General features: G+C 44.0%; 1 protein-coding gene and 1 pseudogene across 21 annotated transcripts in view; one reads left to right on the top strand and one right to left on the bottom strand.

The window, feature by feature from the left end:
• Positions 1 to 408: 408 nt before the first annotated feature.
• TMEM219 (transmembrane protein 219) overlaps positions 409 to 15,464 on the bottom strand; it is a 49,433-nt gene continuing 34,377 nt past the window's right edge. For 6 of the 20 annotated variants that reach the window (XM_081553160.1, XM_081553158.1, XM_081553156.1 and 3 more), the window contains 5 exons: positions 12,883 to 13,084; positions 12,603 to 12,792; positions 3,685 to 3,914; positions 1,537 to 1,703; positions 409 to 510 (listed from right to left, as the gene is read on the bottom strand). In XM_081553160.1, the coding sequence (XP_081409286.1) occupies positions 1,569 to 1,703; positions 3,685 to 3,914; positions 12,603 to 12,792; positions 12,883 to 13,084 (757 nt within the window). In that variant the 3' untranslated portion in view covers positions 409 to 510; positions 1,537 to 1,568. Of the gene's footprint in view, positions 511 to 1,536; positions 1,704 to 3,684; positions 3,915 to 12,602; positions 12,793 to 12,882; positions 13,321 to 13,626; positions 14,216 to 15,464 lie in introns of those variants that run through there. The other 14 variants (XM_081553164.1, XM_081553163.1, XM_081553161.1 and 11 more) reach the window with 9 other exon arrangements.
• On the top strand, positions 5,984 to 10,176 carry LOC145532159 (glutaredoxin-related protein 5, mitochondrial pseudogene; annotated as a pseudogene). Its single transcript, XR_014073047.1, has 2 exons — positions 5,984 to 5,987; positions 6,197 to 10,176. The product of XR_014073047.1 is annotated as a glutaredoxin-related protein 5, mitochondrial pseudogene (transcript).

Genomic DNA, 15,464 nt, shown 5'->3' with positions numbered 1-15,464 from the left:
GGAAGGAAATGAGAAGCCGTGATCTGCGCCTGCGTGCAGGGTAGAGGTTGGGAGGGGTAAGGGAAGACTGCCGCTTGGCGCGGAAAAGGCGGGAAAACGGACTCTCCTGGTTGATAACTATCCAGCCTGGGCGTGGGCTCCCTAATTCGAGGAATCTTTGCTAGGAAAACTCAATCTGTCAAATCCCATCAGGAGACTGAGGCCCTTCACAGCACCATGACCTGCACAAGGTCACACTGCCTTTATGTCAACCCATTTCCTTGACCACACTCAAGAACTGCAGTAATCTATGCCTTAAACCTGTTCCCTAACCTAAACAGTCAACAAGGAAAAACCCCCCAAACCTCCCTAGCCTTCCTACCCTAAAATTCCCACCTCAATCCAACCCCCAATCAACACCCCAGGACACACTGAGCAAAAAAGCCTTTTATTTCCTCCCACATTCCAGCTCTCCACTTTTTGTAACATCTCTTCCAACTCAGAATCAAGGCCCAAGAAGTTGATCCACACCTGGGAAGAAAGAAAAAAGACAGGGCAGGTCAGAGGGCCCTTGGAGGAAGCTCCGGATGGCTGCAGAAATTGAGGAAGGAGCAGAGGAAGTGACAACTAGAGATAGGCACAGGCACTTATTCCAAGTGAGATGGCCTCAGGACCCCAGGACCTGCCAGGAGCCAGAAGGCCTTCCTTTTCCAATCTGCTCAGATCTAAGAAAGGCTGAGAGAGTTTCACCTTTTCCCAACCCAAGTAGGTGGCTGGAGTAGTCAGGCCTAGCCCTAAGCAAGATAAGCAAAGTTGATCATGAGGGCCCAGATCCTCTGGTTAGTGCCCTTGCCTGGGCCTGGGCTGTTTCCTCTTCTCCCACAGGGACTTTCTAGGGCACAGCAGCCAGCCGAAGCTGAAAATAGTGTAAGAGCTGGGTACACAATAAAATGACTCTCAAATTATATACGAGACTCACTTGAAGAGATGAGATTGTTTTTTACAGATTTTTTTTTTTTTTACCTTAATGAGCGAGCACACTAACTAGCCAGCCAATATGTCCTACCCTCACTGAAGGCTGTTTCCCTCCAAAGATCCTATTGGCAGAACTTTTTGTAAATGCAATCATGGCTAATGTAAAAGAGAAAGTGCATGTGAAGTACTTGGGCACATAGTATATGTCTAGTAAACAGGCATCATCAATCCTTTTGAGCACCTCAAGATGAATTTCACAAAATTTACATCATAAAACTGGCATCAGAATTTCACAAAAAAAGCAAGACAAATAGGATTTATATCCAGGGCACATCATCAAATTTCAACCCTCTTAATTCACCACTGTTGCCAAAAAGCTTGGACATGAACTACAGCTATGAATCTTAAAGTCAGAATATTAACTGAAAGAAGTCAGTCACAAAAAGGGTGTGTATGATTCCATCTGTATCGAGTACAGAAATTAAGTAAAACCAAACCGTATTGTTTAGGAATGGTTCTGTCTCAGAACTGCCACCCCCACCTCATCCCCTATTCCTACAGGACTGAGTCAAAGAACCTTACCTGAGAACGAGACGGGAACTAGGCCAGAGCCCTCAGAGCCGGGTTCTAGACCAGTGGGACTCCCGGCGCGGATGGAAGCATGCAGCAGTGAGACAGCAGAGGCCACAGAACAGAATCAGGAAGAAGCCCAAAACCAGCAGCCGAGAGCCACACAGAGTCAGCTCCTCCTAGGGGTGGGGACAAGGAGGGGAGGAGGAATGATGGGAGAGGGTCTGTGGAGAATCTTCCCTGGGGAAGAAGACATCTTAGATACCCCCAGCCCAAGGGCCATGGGGGAAAAGGTTCTCCATATCCAGGGCACAACTATAGGGAAAATGTTCTTTTTATTTATTTTTGGCTGTGCTAGGTCTTTGTGGCTGCGTGGGCTTTTCTCTAGTTGTGGAGAGTGGGGGCTACTCTAGTTGGGGCGTGAGGGCTTTTCATTGAGGTGGCTTCTGCTGTAGAGCACGGGCTCTTGGGCATGAGGGCTTCAACAGTTGCAGCACATGGGCTAAGTAGTTGCGGCACATGGGCTGAGCTGCTCCATGGCATGTGTGATCCTCCCAGACCAGGGATCAAACCCGTGTCTCCTGCATTGGCAGGTGGATTCTTTACCACTGAGCCACCAGGAAAGCCCTCTATTTTTATACAATCTAACACTTGTCTACTTTCTTGCTCAAACATTAAATTGAACCCTGTAATGATGCCAAGAGACAGGAAAGTTCACTACTGTCTATGTTTTGAAATGTGCAAGCAGGGTCAGGTCTGGAAACCAAGATCTTTGGATTCCAAGCTCCCAGGTCATGTTCCTCAACAGGGTCTTCACAAATCTGAGGGAAGTGTATGCAGCAGCCTCCTGTTTCTCTCCTCCACTTAGTCAGTCTTGTCCACCCAGCACCAGGGAATCCTATGACTTGTGGTTGTCAAGTCATAGCATCTTAGCCAGGCATCATGGTGCCTCATGACCTGGCCCCTGCATCTCTTTGCCTCTTCCCCTAAGTCATTCCTAAGCCCTCATTGCGGAGTGCCCCCGAACACTGAACACTTTTCAATCCCTAGGCCTGTGCTCATGCTAATCCCTTTGCCTGGAATGTGTCTCCCTTCTCCTGAACCCCCTCTACGGCATTCCTGGCCCAAGTCTTCTTCATTCTCCAAGGATTACCCTGACAGGGCAGAATGAGCCTCAGACTTGGAAGTCAGACACTGCAGGTTGCAATCCTGGCTCTGCCAACTTAACCAGTTGTGTGGCCTGGGGCAATTCACTCCCTGTTTCCTCATCTGTAAAATGGGATAATAACAGCTACCTCAAAAGGCTATTTTAAGATCAAATAAGATAATGAACCTGAAAGCACTTTGTACATTATAAACTACTGTAAACAATTCCCTTTTTTAAATGCCACCTTCTTGGTGAAGCACTCCCCATAAATGTGCAAGTTAAGAGTTAATTGGTCCTCACTCTGTTTGAATAACACTTTGCTCACCTCTCTCCAATAGCAATTAGCCCATTCTGCTTTTTATTATAGCTTCTGAACTCCTTTGAGGTGAAGATCATGTTTTATTATATCTAAAGACAATTGTTAATAGTAATAGCTAACATTTATCCAATCTATTATGTACCAGGCATTGTACTAGGCACTTTACATTCCTTCTCATTTATCCTTATTTGTTAGTACTAGGAGACAGTATCCAGAGAAGGCAATGGCAACCCACTCCAGTACTCTTGCCTGGAAAATCCCAAGGATGGAGGAGCCTGGTAGGCTGCAGTCCATGGGGTCGCTAGGAGTCGGACACGACTGAGCGACTTCCCTTTCAGTTTTCACTTTCATGCACTGGAGAAGGAAATGGCAACCCACTCCAGTGTTCTTGCCTGGAGAATCCCAAGGATGGGGAGACTGGTGGGCTGTCATCTATGGAGTCGCACAGAGTCAGACATGACTAAAGCGACTTAGCAGCAGCAGCAGCAGCAGGAGATAGTATCATGTTTTCCATTTTACAGATGAGGAAGCTGAGGTTCTGAAAGGCCCACATGCTTGCTCAAGGTCACACAGCCTCTGCGGCAAGATTATAAAGCCTGTGCTTTCCCCCCTTGGTAAAGCTACCTCCAGGGGCCTTCATGACACAGCAGTCAGCATGGCAGTTTATGAAAGCCCAACAAACTGAGGCTCTTACCGAGGTGAGCAACTTGGTGAGCACAAGACCTTCGTGGCTCCAGACACTGACACACTCCTCAGCCATTCTAGGGCTCAGGGTGGCATTTCCTGCTCCCTCCTCTGAGCAGGGTATCGGTGGCTGGCTGGAGGGCAGGATTTCTGGAGCAGCACTAAAATACAGGCAGGTTCCTGGGGTCCTTTCTGTGGTCACTCTGGCCGTAATGAGGACCCGCTCTTCCGCAAAAGATCCTATGAGAGGCAAAGGGGAGGAGATGTTAAGAAAATTCTGAGAGGTGTCCATCTTTAGACATCTATTCATTTCTGAAGGCTTCCTACAGTACCAGGTATTTTGGTATTGATTGTTCTCAAGAAAGTCCTTTAATATCATCATTTATGTCACTGAGAAATGAAAATAACTGCATACCAATATAAACAAAATTTAAGTTAGCATACAATCAATAAAACGGTCATACCAGTTCTCAGAAGGCTGAAGTAAAACTGAGATAGATACACACTGCTGCTATCAATTTGTATAAACTAGTTCGTTCTTCTGAAGAAAAGTTTTCTACTAGGTACCCAAATCCATTAAAAAGTTCACATCTCATTTCAAATTAGTGGAAAAAGAACGGCCTACTCAGTCAATGGCCCTGGGACAATTTCCATTTGGAAAAAAAGTTAGACTGTTACCTGACACTATAAAATCCAGATGTATTAAAGAGCTTTTGTAAATAAACTAAAACAAAACAAAAACCTAAATAAGTATTAAAAGAGAACAGAGAAGAATATTTTCTCATTTTAAAGTGGGAAACACAGGCCTTTCAAAAAAAGACAAAAACTTAAAAGCCCAAGTAGAGGACAAGAACAATCAACTTCATAAGAATTAAAGGCTTCCATACAATGAAAGGTTAAGTTTAAAAAAAGAAGAAAGTAACAGAATGATTGAAAATACCTATGGCGTATTTAATTGGCAAAAGTGTTTGCTATCCAGAATGTATAAATATCTTAAAAAAATCATAAGATAAATATCTTGAAAGAAAAATAACTAAAGGATATGAATAGGAAATTCAAGAGAATACATGAAAATGGCCAATAAACCTGTACGAAAATTGCTCAACTTCACTAGCAATCAGGAGAAAGCAAATTAAAACAATCAGGTAATTCCTGGAATTTCCCTGGTGGTTCAGTGGTTAAGAATCTGCCTTTCCAACGCAAGGGATGCGGGTTCAATCCCCAGCCAGGGAATTAAGATCCCATATGCTGCAGAGCAACTAAGCCCTCACACCACTATTAGAGTCCTCCTGCTGAAACTAAGACCAAAGGTGGCCAAAGAAATTAGTTTTTAAAAATCAGGTAGGAGTGGGAGGGAGCTTCAAAGGGAGGGGATATATGTATACTTATGGCTGATTCATGTTGAGGTTTAACAGAAAACAGTAAAATTCTGTAAGCAATTATTCTTCGATAAAAAATAAATTAATTAAAAAAACCATGTAGAAGAAAATGGCAACCCACTTCAGTATTCTTGCCTGGAAAATTCCACGGACAGAGGACCCTGGTGGGCTACAGTCCATGGGGTCACAAAAACAAGAGCTGGACACAACTTAGTAACTAAACAACAACAAAAGTCAAAGTTCAGACTCTTTCCTCTGTCTGCTACTGAGTCCAGCCAGTGAGTTTCTAATTTTGGTTGTTGTGATTTTCAATTCTAAAATTTGCATTTACATCTTTATGTTCTCTATTTCTTTACAAACTATTTTTAGCATTTAAGAGTGTTCTTGATTGAGCATTTTTATAATGGCTGACTTAAAATCTTTGTCGGATAATTCTGTCATGTGTATTCTGACATCTATTGATCATTTTTTCCTGTGCAAGTTGAAATTTTTGTGGTCCTTATATGCTGAATAATTTCGGTTGTATCGTGACATTTTAAGAATTATTTTACAAGATTCTGAACATAATCTTGTTTAAATTCTATGGAGAATGTTGCTATTTTTGTTTTAGCAGGCAATGGGACTGGTGGGGTTCAGGGTAAAAAAATTTCAACCTGGGGGCTGTTTCCAATGTCAGATTGAGGCAGGAGGTAGATGTGCCCATCCCCATCGGGTGAACAATTGGGAGTTCATTCCCTGTGCTCAGAAACTCCAAAATATTAATAGCAGAACAATCAAGAGAGGGTAGGCCCTATCCAGATAAGAAATCACATATTCCTCATTCTTTAAGTCAAGGAGACCTTCCTGTCTAGAAAACTCCTTGGAGGTCAAAAAGAGAGTGATGCTAAACTACCCACAGGCCTTTTCGCTGGAGTCCACCTTGGCTTAGAGATGCGTGAGCATACATGGGAGGATCCTGTGATATACCAAATACGGACTCAGGCATATCAAAATGACTGGCCAGTGGCTAGCCCAGGTCGCCGCTGGCCAAGGGCTCCGGCCAGCATGCGGGGATGAGCAGGTCCCTGGGCCGAGCATAGCGGCTCTGCTCCACTGTGAGCACGGTGCAGGCAACAGCCTGTGGGTCCTGGGCATGCGGGGCAGAACGCTTGGGCGGCAGCAGCTCTTGGGAACATCTGGATGCACTGGTGAAGAAGGACAAGGTGGTGGTCTTCCTCAAGGGGACACCGGAGCATCCCAGTGCAGCTTCAGCAACGCCACGGTGCAGATCTTGCAGCTCCACGGCGTCCATGACTACCTGGCCTACAACATGCTGGACGACCGCCAGCTCCGGCAAGGCATTAAAGACTACTCCACCATCCCGCAAGTGTACCTCAACAGTGAGTTCGTGGGGGGCTGTGACATTCTCCTGCAGATGCACCAGAACAGGGACCTAATAGAAGAACTGAAAAAGCTGGATATCCACTCCGCGTTCTTAGATGAAACAAAAGACCAGGACTCAAGTGAGGGAGGGTGGCCTGGGCGAGGAGCCGTTGGTGTCAGAGTCTCACCAAAAGAGAAGCCTTACCCATTCGGGTTCCCACTCTTCAGATGACTGCTTGCACTGCTTCCTCCAGTTTGTAAGCAGCTGGGTGATTTTAGCCTGTCTGGTGTTTGGGCAAGGAATCATGAACATAATCGTAACCACTTTACTGTCATAATCAATGTCGTATTACGACATTGTTGTGAACGAAATTCCTTCTGGTGTTGTCCTTTGCTCTTTGCCTGATTCAGGAGTAAACCTAGGAGCTTCTGAATCATTGTTATTCACGGGTCCTCCGCAAATATGTCAACCTGCAAAGATAATATAACCCCCCTCCCCAGTTTTTTGTAACTTGTTCTGTTAAGAAAAATGATGGACAAGGAAGAAAATAAGACAACTGGGTTTTTAGTTTTTTAAAAAATAAACTGCCAACCCAGGAAAAAAAAGACTGGCAGAGGAAACTCAGAAGAAATGCCCCACACAAGCAATTTAAACTACCACAAGGATATGACTCTCTCTCTGAGTTTGCCCATGTGTCTATCCACACATACTGTACTCTTTTTTCCAATAAACACTTCACTTGTTTCACTAAAAAAATAAAATAAGAATCAGGTAATTCTTTGGACCATTAAATTGATAAAAATTAAAAGGAGTGATAATAACAATAGTTGTTGAAATGTGAAGAAATGGGCACTCTTCACTGGTGACACTTTTACAGGACAATTTGGTTGTTTCTGTTGCAATTTTAAATGGAGACAGAGAAGGACTGAGAGGATGCCCAGCAAACTGTGGAAGGAAGACTTTTACATTTGCTCTGTACATTTCTATGCAATCTGATTCCAAAACAAAATGAATTTGTGTATTTAAAAAAATGTCCATACTTTGACTCAGTAATACCACTTGTAGAAATTATTCCTAAGGATTTAAAAGAAAAATGCAAAGTATACCAAGTGTTTGTTGTAATTTCATGAAAAATACCAAAAAATAGAAAACAAAAATGTCTATCAATAGAGAAAGCATTAACAAAAGTTGGCCTAACCAATTAACAGATCAATTTATATCCATTAAAATAATAATGTTCTGGCCATTCAGTAATAGAGAAAACATGATGTCATAAAGTGAAAAAAAAATACAAACCAGTATATACATCGTAATTGCAACTGAGAAACATATTTGTGAAATTCTGTAAGAGAATTCCCCTTGCTTCTACGTTCCCTTAATCAAATCTCTCACTAAATCCTATCAATCTCACACTTCTATCAACTTTCTCAAATCAGTCCCCCTCTTTCACACCACCGTCTTAGCTCAATTTTTCTTATCATCTTTTTTGGGGAGGCTGCACTACGCTGCAAGTGGGATCTTAGTTCCCTGACCAGGGAAGGAACCTGTGCCCCTGGATTAGAAATGCACAGTCTTAACCACTGGTTCACCAGGGAAGTCCTTATCATCTTTTTACCACAATCACCTCCTAACTGGTCTTCGTGTACCTTGACCCATTCCTTCCAGGCAGTCAGCCAACAGAGTACAATCTTTTAAAAAGAAGAAAAGAACAAAATTCTACTATCTTTCTGATTAAACTCATTGAGTAAGCCAAATATACTAGTTAAAAGCCCAACTACCTTGGCTTGGCACAAGGGACTCTTCATGGAATTCTGCCTGCTGCTTCAGATCCATCTCCTGCCACTCATCAATACTCCTTTTCCTGCAACAAACTGAACCTCCGGAAGTCCCTAAGTGTGCCATCGTAATCCCCGTCTGCCTGCTTTTGCATATGCTCTTCCCTCTGGCTGGAATAGGGCTTCCCAGGTGGCTCAGCAGTAAAGAATCTGCCTGCCAATGCAGAAGATGCAAGAGACACGGGTTCTATCCCTAAGTCGGGAAGATCCCCTGGAGGAGGAAATGGCAAGCCACTTCATTATTCTTGCCTGGAGAATCCCATGGACAGAGGAGCCTGGTGGACTACAGTCTACAGTGTCACAAAGAATAGGACACAGCAGCAACCGTGCCCACGTGCACGCACTGGCCAAAAGAGCACATTCTTAAGCCTCTCGCAAGCTTCAGTTTAATCCCTATCTATATCCTTGGAAAGGCCTGTCGTCACCATCCCTGTTTGACAGACTTATGAGTACTCTCGCGGTACCCTGTGTTCTACTGCACATGCTGAAAGGTATTTTACTTCTGTTCACATCTGTATCCTTGCTAGATTGTGAGTGATTTGAGGTGAGGCTCCATATCTTACAGACTGCTCTATTTCCCATGCTTGGTACATAGTAGATGTTCAGTAATTACTGCTTAGATGATGCAATCATATGTGATTACTTTTTACTTGGTCCAAAACAATCTTTAATGTAACAACTTTGTTTCTAACCATACAGAAGCAGAAACTGACAAGCTGATCCTAAAAATAATATGAAAATTCAAGGGATCTGGAATAGCTAAAACAATCTTAAAAAAAAAAAAAAAAAAAGAACAAAGCTGGAGAGTTTGCATTTTCTCCCATCTAAGTACTAACCAGGCTCGACCCTGTTTAGCTTCTGAGTCAGGGTGGTACAGCCGTAGATGAGAATTCACATTTTCTGATTTCAGAACTTACTACAAAGCTACAGTGATCAAAACAGTGTGGTACTAGCATAAGTAGAGACATAGATCAATGGAATAGAACTGCGAATCCAGAAATAAATCCATATGTCTATGGTCAATTGCTTTCAGTAAGAGTGCCAAGGTTATTCAATGAGGAAAGAATAGTCTTCTTAACAAAATGTGTCAGGTCAACTGAATAGTACCTGCAAATGAATAAAGTTGGACCCTATCCTCACACCATACACAAAAAAATTAGCTCAAAATTGATCACAGATCTAAATGTAAGAGCTAAAAATACAAAATTCTTACAAGAAAATAATAGTAGTAACCTATATTTAGTGACCATGGGTTAGGCAAAGTCTTGTTAGATATAATGCTAAAATCACAAGCAGTAACAACAACAAAAGTAGAAACTGGACCTCATCTAAATGAAAACTTTTGTGCTTCCAAGCACACCATTAACAAGGTGAAAAGACACCCAGAGATGGGAGAGAAAATTTGCAAATCATACATCAGATAAGAAACCTGTATCTAGAAAACAAGAGACTCCTACAACTCAATAATTAAAAGAAAAGTTTTCCAATTTTTAAAATGAGCAAAGACTCTGAATATACATTTCTCTGAAGAAGATACACAAATGGCCAATAAGCATATGAAAAAAATATTCAATATCATCAGTCATCAAGAAAATGCAAATCAAATGATGCAACTGATAAGGGCTTAATTTCCAAAACATACAAACAGCTCATACAACTCAAACAAACAAAAAAACCCAACACAATCAAAAAATGGGCAGAAGAATTAAACAGCCATTTCTCCAATGAAGACATAGATATGGCCAATAGGCACACGAAAAGAGGCTCATCATCGCTAATTATTAGAAAAATGCAAATCAAAACTACAATGAGGTACCAGTTCACACTGGTCAGAATGACCATCATCAAAAAGTCTAAAAATAACAAATCCTGGCAGAGGTGCGGAGAAAAGGGGACCCTCCTACGCTGTTGGTAGGAATGTAAACTGGTGCAGCCACTACAGAAAACAGAATGAAAGGTCCTTAAAAAAATTAAAAATAGAGGTGCCATATGATCCAGCAATCCCACTCATGGGCATATATCCAGACAAAACTGTAATTCAAGAAGACACATGCACCCCCCAACAGCCAAGACCTAGAAACAACCTAAATACTTACTGCTGCTGCTGCTGCTAAGTCGCTTCAGTCGTGTCCGACTCTGTGCGACCCCATAGATGGCAGCCCACCAGGCTCCCCCGTCCCTGGGATTCTCCAGGCAAGAACACTGGAGTGGGTTGCCATTTCCTTCTCCAGTGCATGCAAGTGAAAAGTGAAAGTGAAGTTGCTCAGTCTTGTCTGACTCTTCGCGACCCCATGGACTGCAGCCCACCAGGCTCCTCCGTCCATGGGATTTTCCAGGCAAGAGCACTGGAGTGGGGCGCCATTGCCTTCTTCAGCCATAAAAAAGAATGAAATAATGCCATTTGCAGCAACATGAATGGACCTAGAGATTATCACACCAAGTGAAGTTAAGTCAGAAAGAGAAAGACAAATTCCATATGATATCATGTATATGAAGAATCTAAAATACAACACAAATGAACGTATCTACGAAACAGAAACAGATTTACAGACATAGAGAACAGACTTGTGTTTGCCAAGGGAAAAGGGGGGCAGGGGAGGGAAGGGTTGAGAGTCTGGGGTTAGCCAATGCAAACTATTATATATAGGATGTATAAACAACAAGGTTCTACCGTATACCACAGGACACTATATCCAATATTCTGTGATAAAACATAATGGAAAAGAACATGAAAAAGAATACATATATGTACAACTGAATCACTTTGATGTACAGCAGAAATTAACACAACACTGTAAATCAACTGTACTTCAATTAAAAAAGAAAACACAAATCAGAACCATAATTAGATATCACTTCACACTGACTAGGATGGCTATAGTCAAAAAACAGGCAATAACCAGTGTTGGTGAGGATGTAAAGAAATTAGAACTCTTATACGCTGCTGGAAGGAATATAAAATGGGACAGTCATTTTGGAAAACAGTCTGGCAGTTCCTTAAACATAGAGTTACTATTTGACCCAGAAACCCCACTTCTAGGTATATACTCAAAAAAAATGAAAACACAGAATAATGTAATAACTTGTACATTAGTGTTCACAGCAGCATCATTCGTAACAGATAAGAAATGGAAACAATTCAAATGTCAATCAACTGATGAATGGATACATCAAATGTGGAATATGCATATACTGAATGCCTTTCAGCAATAAAAAGAAATTAAGTACTAACATATCATACAATATGGATGAACCTTGAAAACATGCTAAGTAAAAGACGCCAATCACAAAAGACAACATATTATATAAAATGTCCAGAAAAGGCAAATCTGCAGAGATAGAAAGTATTACTGGTTGCCTAGGGCTGGGCGATTAGGAGAAAAAGGGAAGTGCATGCTAATGGGGACAGGATTTCTTCGTCACATAATGAAAATGTTCTAGAATGGACAGTGGTGACAGTTGCACATTTTTTTTAATATAAAAAAGCCATTTACTTGTACATTTTAAATACGTGTATTTTATAGTATGTGAATCATTTATATTTATATATATATATATTTTACATAAAAACAACAGGAAAAAATGTTCCAAGTCTGTATATATCAGACACATTCCTTTACTCTTGCTCTCTGATCACATACATGTACACCTGACAATATAAAGACCTACTCTCACCTGGCAATATATGTATATGTGTGCCTCCCCACACATATACATATTGATTTCATGGAGAATCTTAGAACGATAGTGTTGGAAAGGACCACAGAAGTCTAAGAATTCCACCTTTCCCTCCTCCTCCTTCAATTCAACAGTCTTTAGATAAGGAACTTGAGGCCAACTCTCACCCAGGAATTAATGGCACCCCCAACTCACTCTCACTCGTCATTTTCCCACAAGACTTAAGCAATTTGGAAATGGAAGATGTCTAACTTTTCTGTATACTTCATAGCACACAGAGCTGTACCAGGCACTGTGTCAAGCACGTATCAGGCACTAAAGACACTAGGTTAAATAAATAGAACGTGCTTCAGTGATATCCCTGAGGAAAAAAAGAAGGTGCCTGTAACAAAAGCCCCCAGGGGTGAAGAGGACTGAGAAAGAACTTCAGGTCAAATCTTGCCCATCTCACCACATCTCCAAGGACAGAATCAAACAACCTCAAAGCTGGAAGGGGAGAGAGAAAACATTTATCGAGACTCTACACAGTGGGCATTTTGTTCACTGAAAATATCTAGTCCTAGTGATTGAGGCTCAGAGATGTGGCCAAGGTCACCAGCATGGTGAGGTCAGAGGCAGGGCCCCACCCCCAAGTGTTCTGATATCCAACCCCACAATTCCTCCTTGGTCTCACCTTTCAATCCCATCCGACTACCCTGGACCTGGGCTTGGAATGTCTGGGTCTTGTTCCTGTCTGGACCATCTCCGAAGTTCAAGGTGGTCAGTAAGCCCACGACATGAGACCCACGCCCCTTCCCTGTGACTGTCCCATTCACGGGGCACAGGGTCAGCTGGCCAAAAGATCTCAAGAAGGAGACCCAGTCCTGTGTGCAAAAAGGTGAGGAGAGGTGAGAGGAGATTAGCAGCAAGAAGTGGCCTGCAGGGCATGGATGAGCAGGAGGGTGAGTACTCACCTGGGGGATGTCAGGGCTGCGCAGGTCAGTTCTGTGGGTGAGAAGGAAGCCACCAAGACCCAGGCCAGAAAGGCCAAGAAGCAGCAGGATCAAAGTGGCACAGACCAGAGGTGGGTGGTGGGCCAGGCAGAGATGCAGGTAGTGCCCTGCCTGGCAGCTGCCCATGGGGAGCAGAGGGGTCTGAGCCTCCGGGAAGAGCCTGCTGGAGGACAGGAAGGGAGACCTGGACAAGAGCCTGCCAGTAAGAAGGCACTTACCCATTTCATTCAAAGGGAAGTTAAAGCATCGGGAAGACAAGGGACTTGTCCAAGGCCACACAGCTAGTCAGTGGCAGAGCCAGGACAGGAATCCGAGGCTCTTGACTCCGAGTGTTCATCTCCATGCACCACTCAATAAATGTTTGCTGAATTTTATTTCTGAAGTAATCAAGGCGGAAGCAGAGCAGAGTACGCTGTGCTGGAAAAAGGAACTCAAAAAGGAGAATTCTCCAGGGGAGAAATTCAGGAAGCAGCTGTTCCGGGGCTAGGTTTGGCCAGGGTTTCAGCTGCGAGTCCAGACAAGTTAGCGTCGGACGAAAAAAACTCCACTTTGGAGCTAAACTCAACTGAAATCCTCCTCTGCCACTCACTGGCTCAAGGAGACAAATCAGCGAACCTGTGTGAGTTTAAGAAATCTGTGAAATGGAAGTTCTAGGAACATCAAGTAGTAAGGACTAAATGGGGCAGATAAAAGTTGGCCTAGTACCTGGCCTTGCAAGAACTGAACAAATGTTCATTTCCTTTCTATTTCTCTGGGTCATACGGATCTTCAAAACCAGGTGGGACAAGGCAAAAATAACTACGGGGAAAATTGAGGTTCGGGCACTTTAACAAAGGAGTGAAGGGCCAAAGTCTGAAACCCGGCTCCTCTTCCAAGTGGAGTGCTCTTTCCCTGGCGAGAAGCGACAGCCTGATGAAAAGGAACATCTGGAAGGTGAGATAAACAGATGGGCTGGGGGAGAAGGAGAGCTCCAGGGAAATTCAGGTGTCACCAAGGCTCAGCCCTGGCCCTGTTTTCCGTCCTGGCACACCTGGAAGGACGGAAAACGCAGGAAGGGGAGGGCAGAGCCAGAAGGTCGGCGGCTGGTGGTGTCCCTAGGCCTCCCCTCCCCCGCCAAGCCCCTCCTGCAGAAACTCAACACCCGCATCCCTTCCCGCTCTAGCTGCGTCGGGTTTGCCCGCCGCTCGCTCTCACCGCTCGGAGCCGGGCGGAGGCCGGCGCCCCCCGCGACGTCACGCGTGGAGCCGCGAAGGGGCGGGGTCCGTGCTCCCACCCAGCCGCCCCACCCGGCCTCGCCGGGATTCGCATGCGCAGTGCCCCTGCGAGGGCGCCTTGCCCCTCCTGGTCGGGGTGGGGGCGTACCAAAAGGAAATCCAATGCAGGGGCAAAGAGAAAGAAATAACGCCACGGGAGGTGAGTAAAAGGGAGAGAGGCATCGGAGGTAATTCTGGAGGCATTTTGAAATGGTAATCTCTCCATCCGGAGGGATCATGGGGGCATTTCAACGAGAATTTCGTCGCAGGTAATTTTCTTTTGCTCGTCTCCCACCGGTGCCAATAGCACAGCCCAGCCGCGCCCTAGTTCCGGGTAAAGACTTGGGGTCCGCCCGGGGGCGGGGCTCCGGTCCCAGAACTCTGGTCTTCCGGCGTTGGAGCTTAGACTTTTCTCTGCAATTTAATAGTGTCTAACGTCTACCCCACGCTTGGTCCATGGCTTTTAGTGACCCCTTGATGCATCGGATCCTACAGCTGCAAGGCTGCTCAATAGAGACCATCTGATTTCACTTCTGCTTGCATTTTAGAGATGAGAACAGGAGGTCCATCTTAACCCGACAGGACACATGGAGCCAAGAACTTTAGGTTCAAATCCTGACTCTGTCCCTGCCCTTACATACAACATAACCGTGCTCTTCTGGGGACTGAGTTTACTTCTCTGTTAAAGGGGATCATCTTATCTGTCTCACTGTTTGAATGGGAAGATTAAGAAAGAAACTGTGGGAAAACGTGAACCCACTGAGCACACCACCAGCACTGGACAAATGCTGTATGAAACAGAATCTGATTATTCAACTCTGATGAGGCTTCCTTAAAGGAGAGACCATGTCCTTTCTGTACCACCACCCCCAAAAGTTAAATAGCTCAAAATCCTCTCGTATATGTTGTTTAGTCCTTAAGTCATGTCCAACTCTTTTGCAACCCCATGGACTGTAGCCTGCTGGGTTCTTTTTGTCCATGGGATTTCCCAGGCAACCGGAAGTGGAGTGGTTCCTTCTCCACGGGATCACCCTCCCCTTACTCAGGGATCCAACCCTTATCTCCTGCATTGGCAGGTGGATTCTTTACACTGAGCCACCAGGGAAGCCCCTCATATATAGTCAAGTGATATTCAACAAGGTGCCAAGACCATTCAGTGGAGAAAAGCCTGTCTTTCCGACAAATGGTTATAAGAAAACTGGATATCCACATGCAAAAGAAGGAAATTAAACTTATACTTCACACCCTATGCAAAAGTTAATTCAAAATGCATGAAAGAACTAAATGTAA

This window comes from Giraffa tippelskirchi, chromosome 13 (genome assembly GCF_054371585.1).
Source record: "Giraffa tippelskirchi isolate mGirTip1 chromosome 13, T2T-mGirTip1v1.2.pri, whole genome shotgun sequence".
Lineage (NCBI taxonomy): Eukaryota > Metazoa > Chordata > Mammalia > Artiodactyla > Giraffidae > Giraffa > Giraffa tippelskirchi.
Note: the sequence above shows the minus strand (reverse complement) of the source record. Positions and strands in the feature narration are given on the sequence as shown.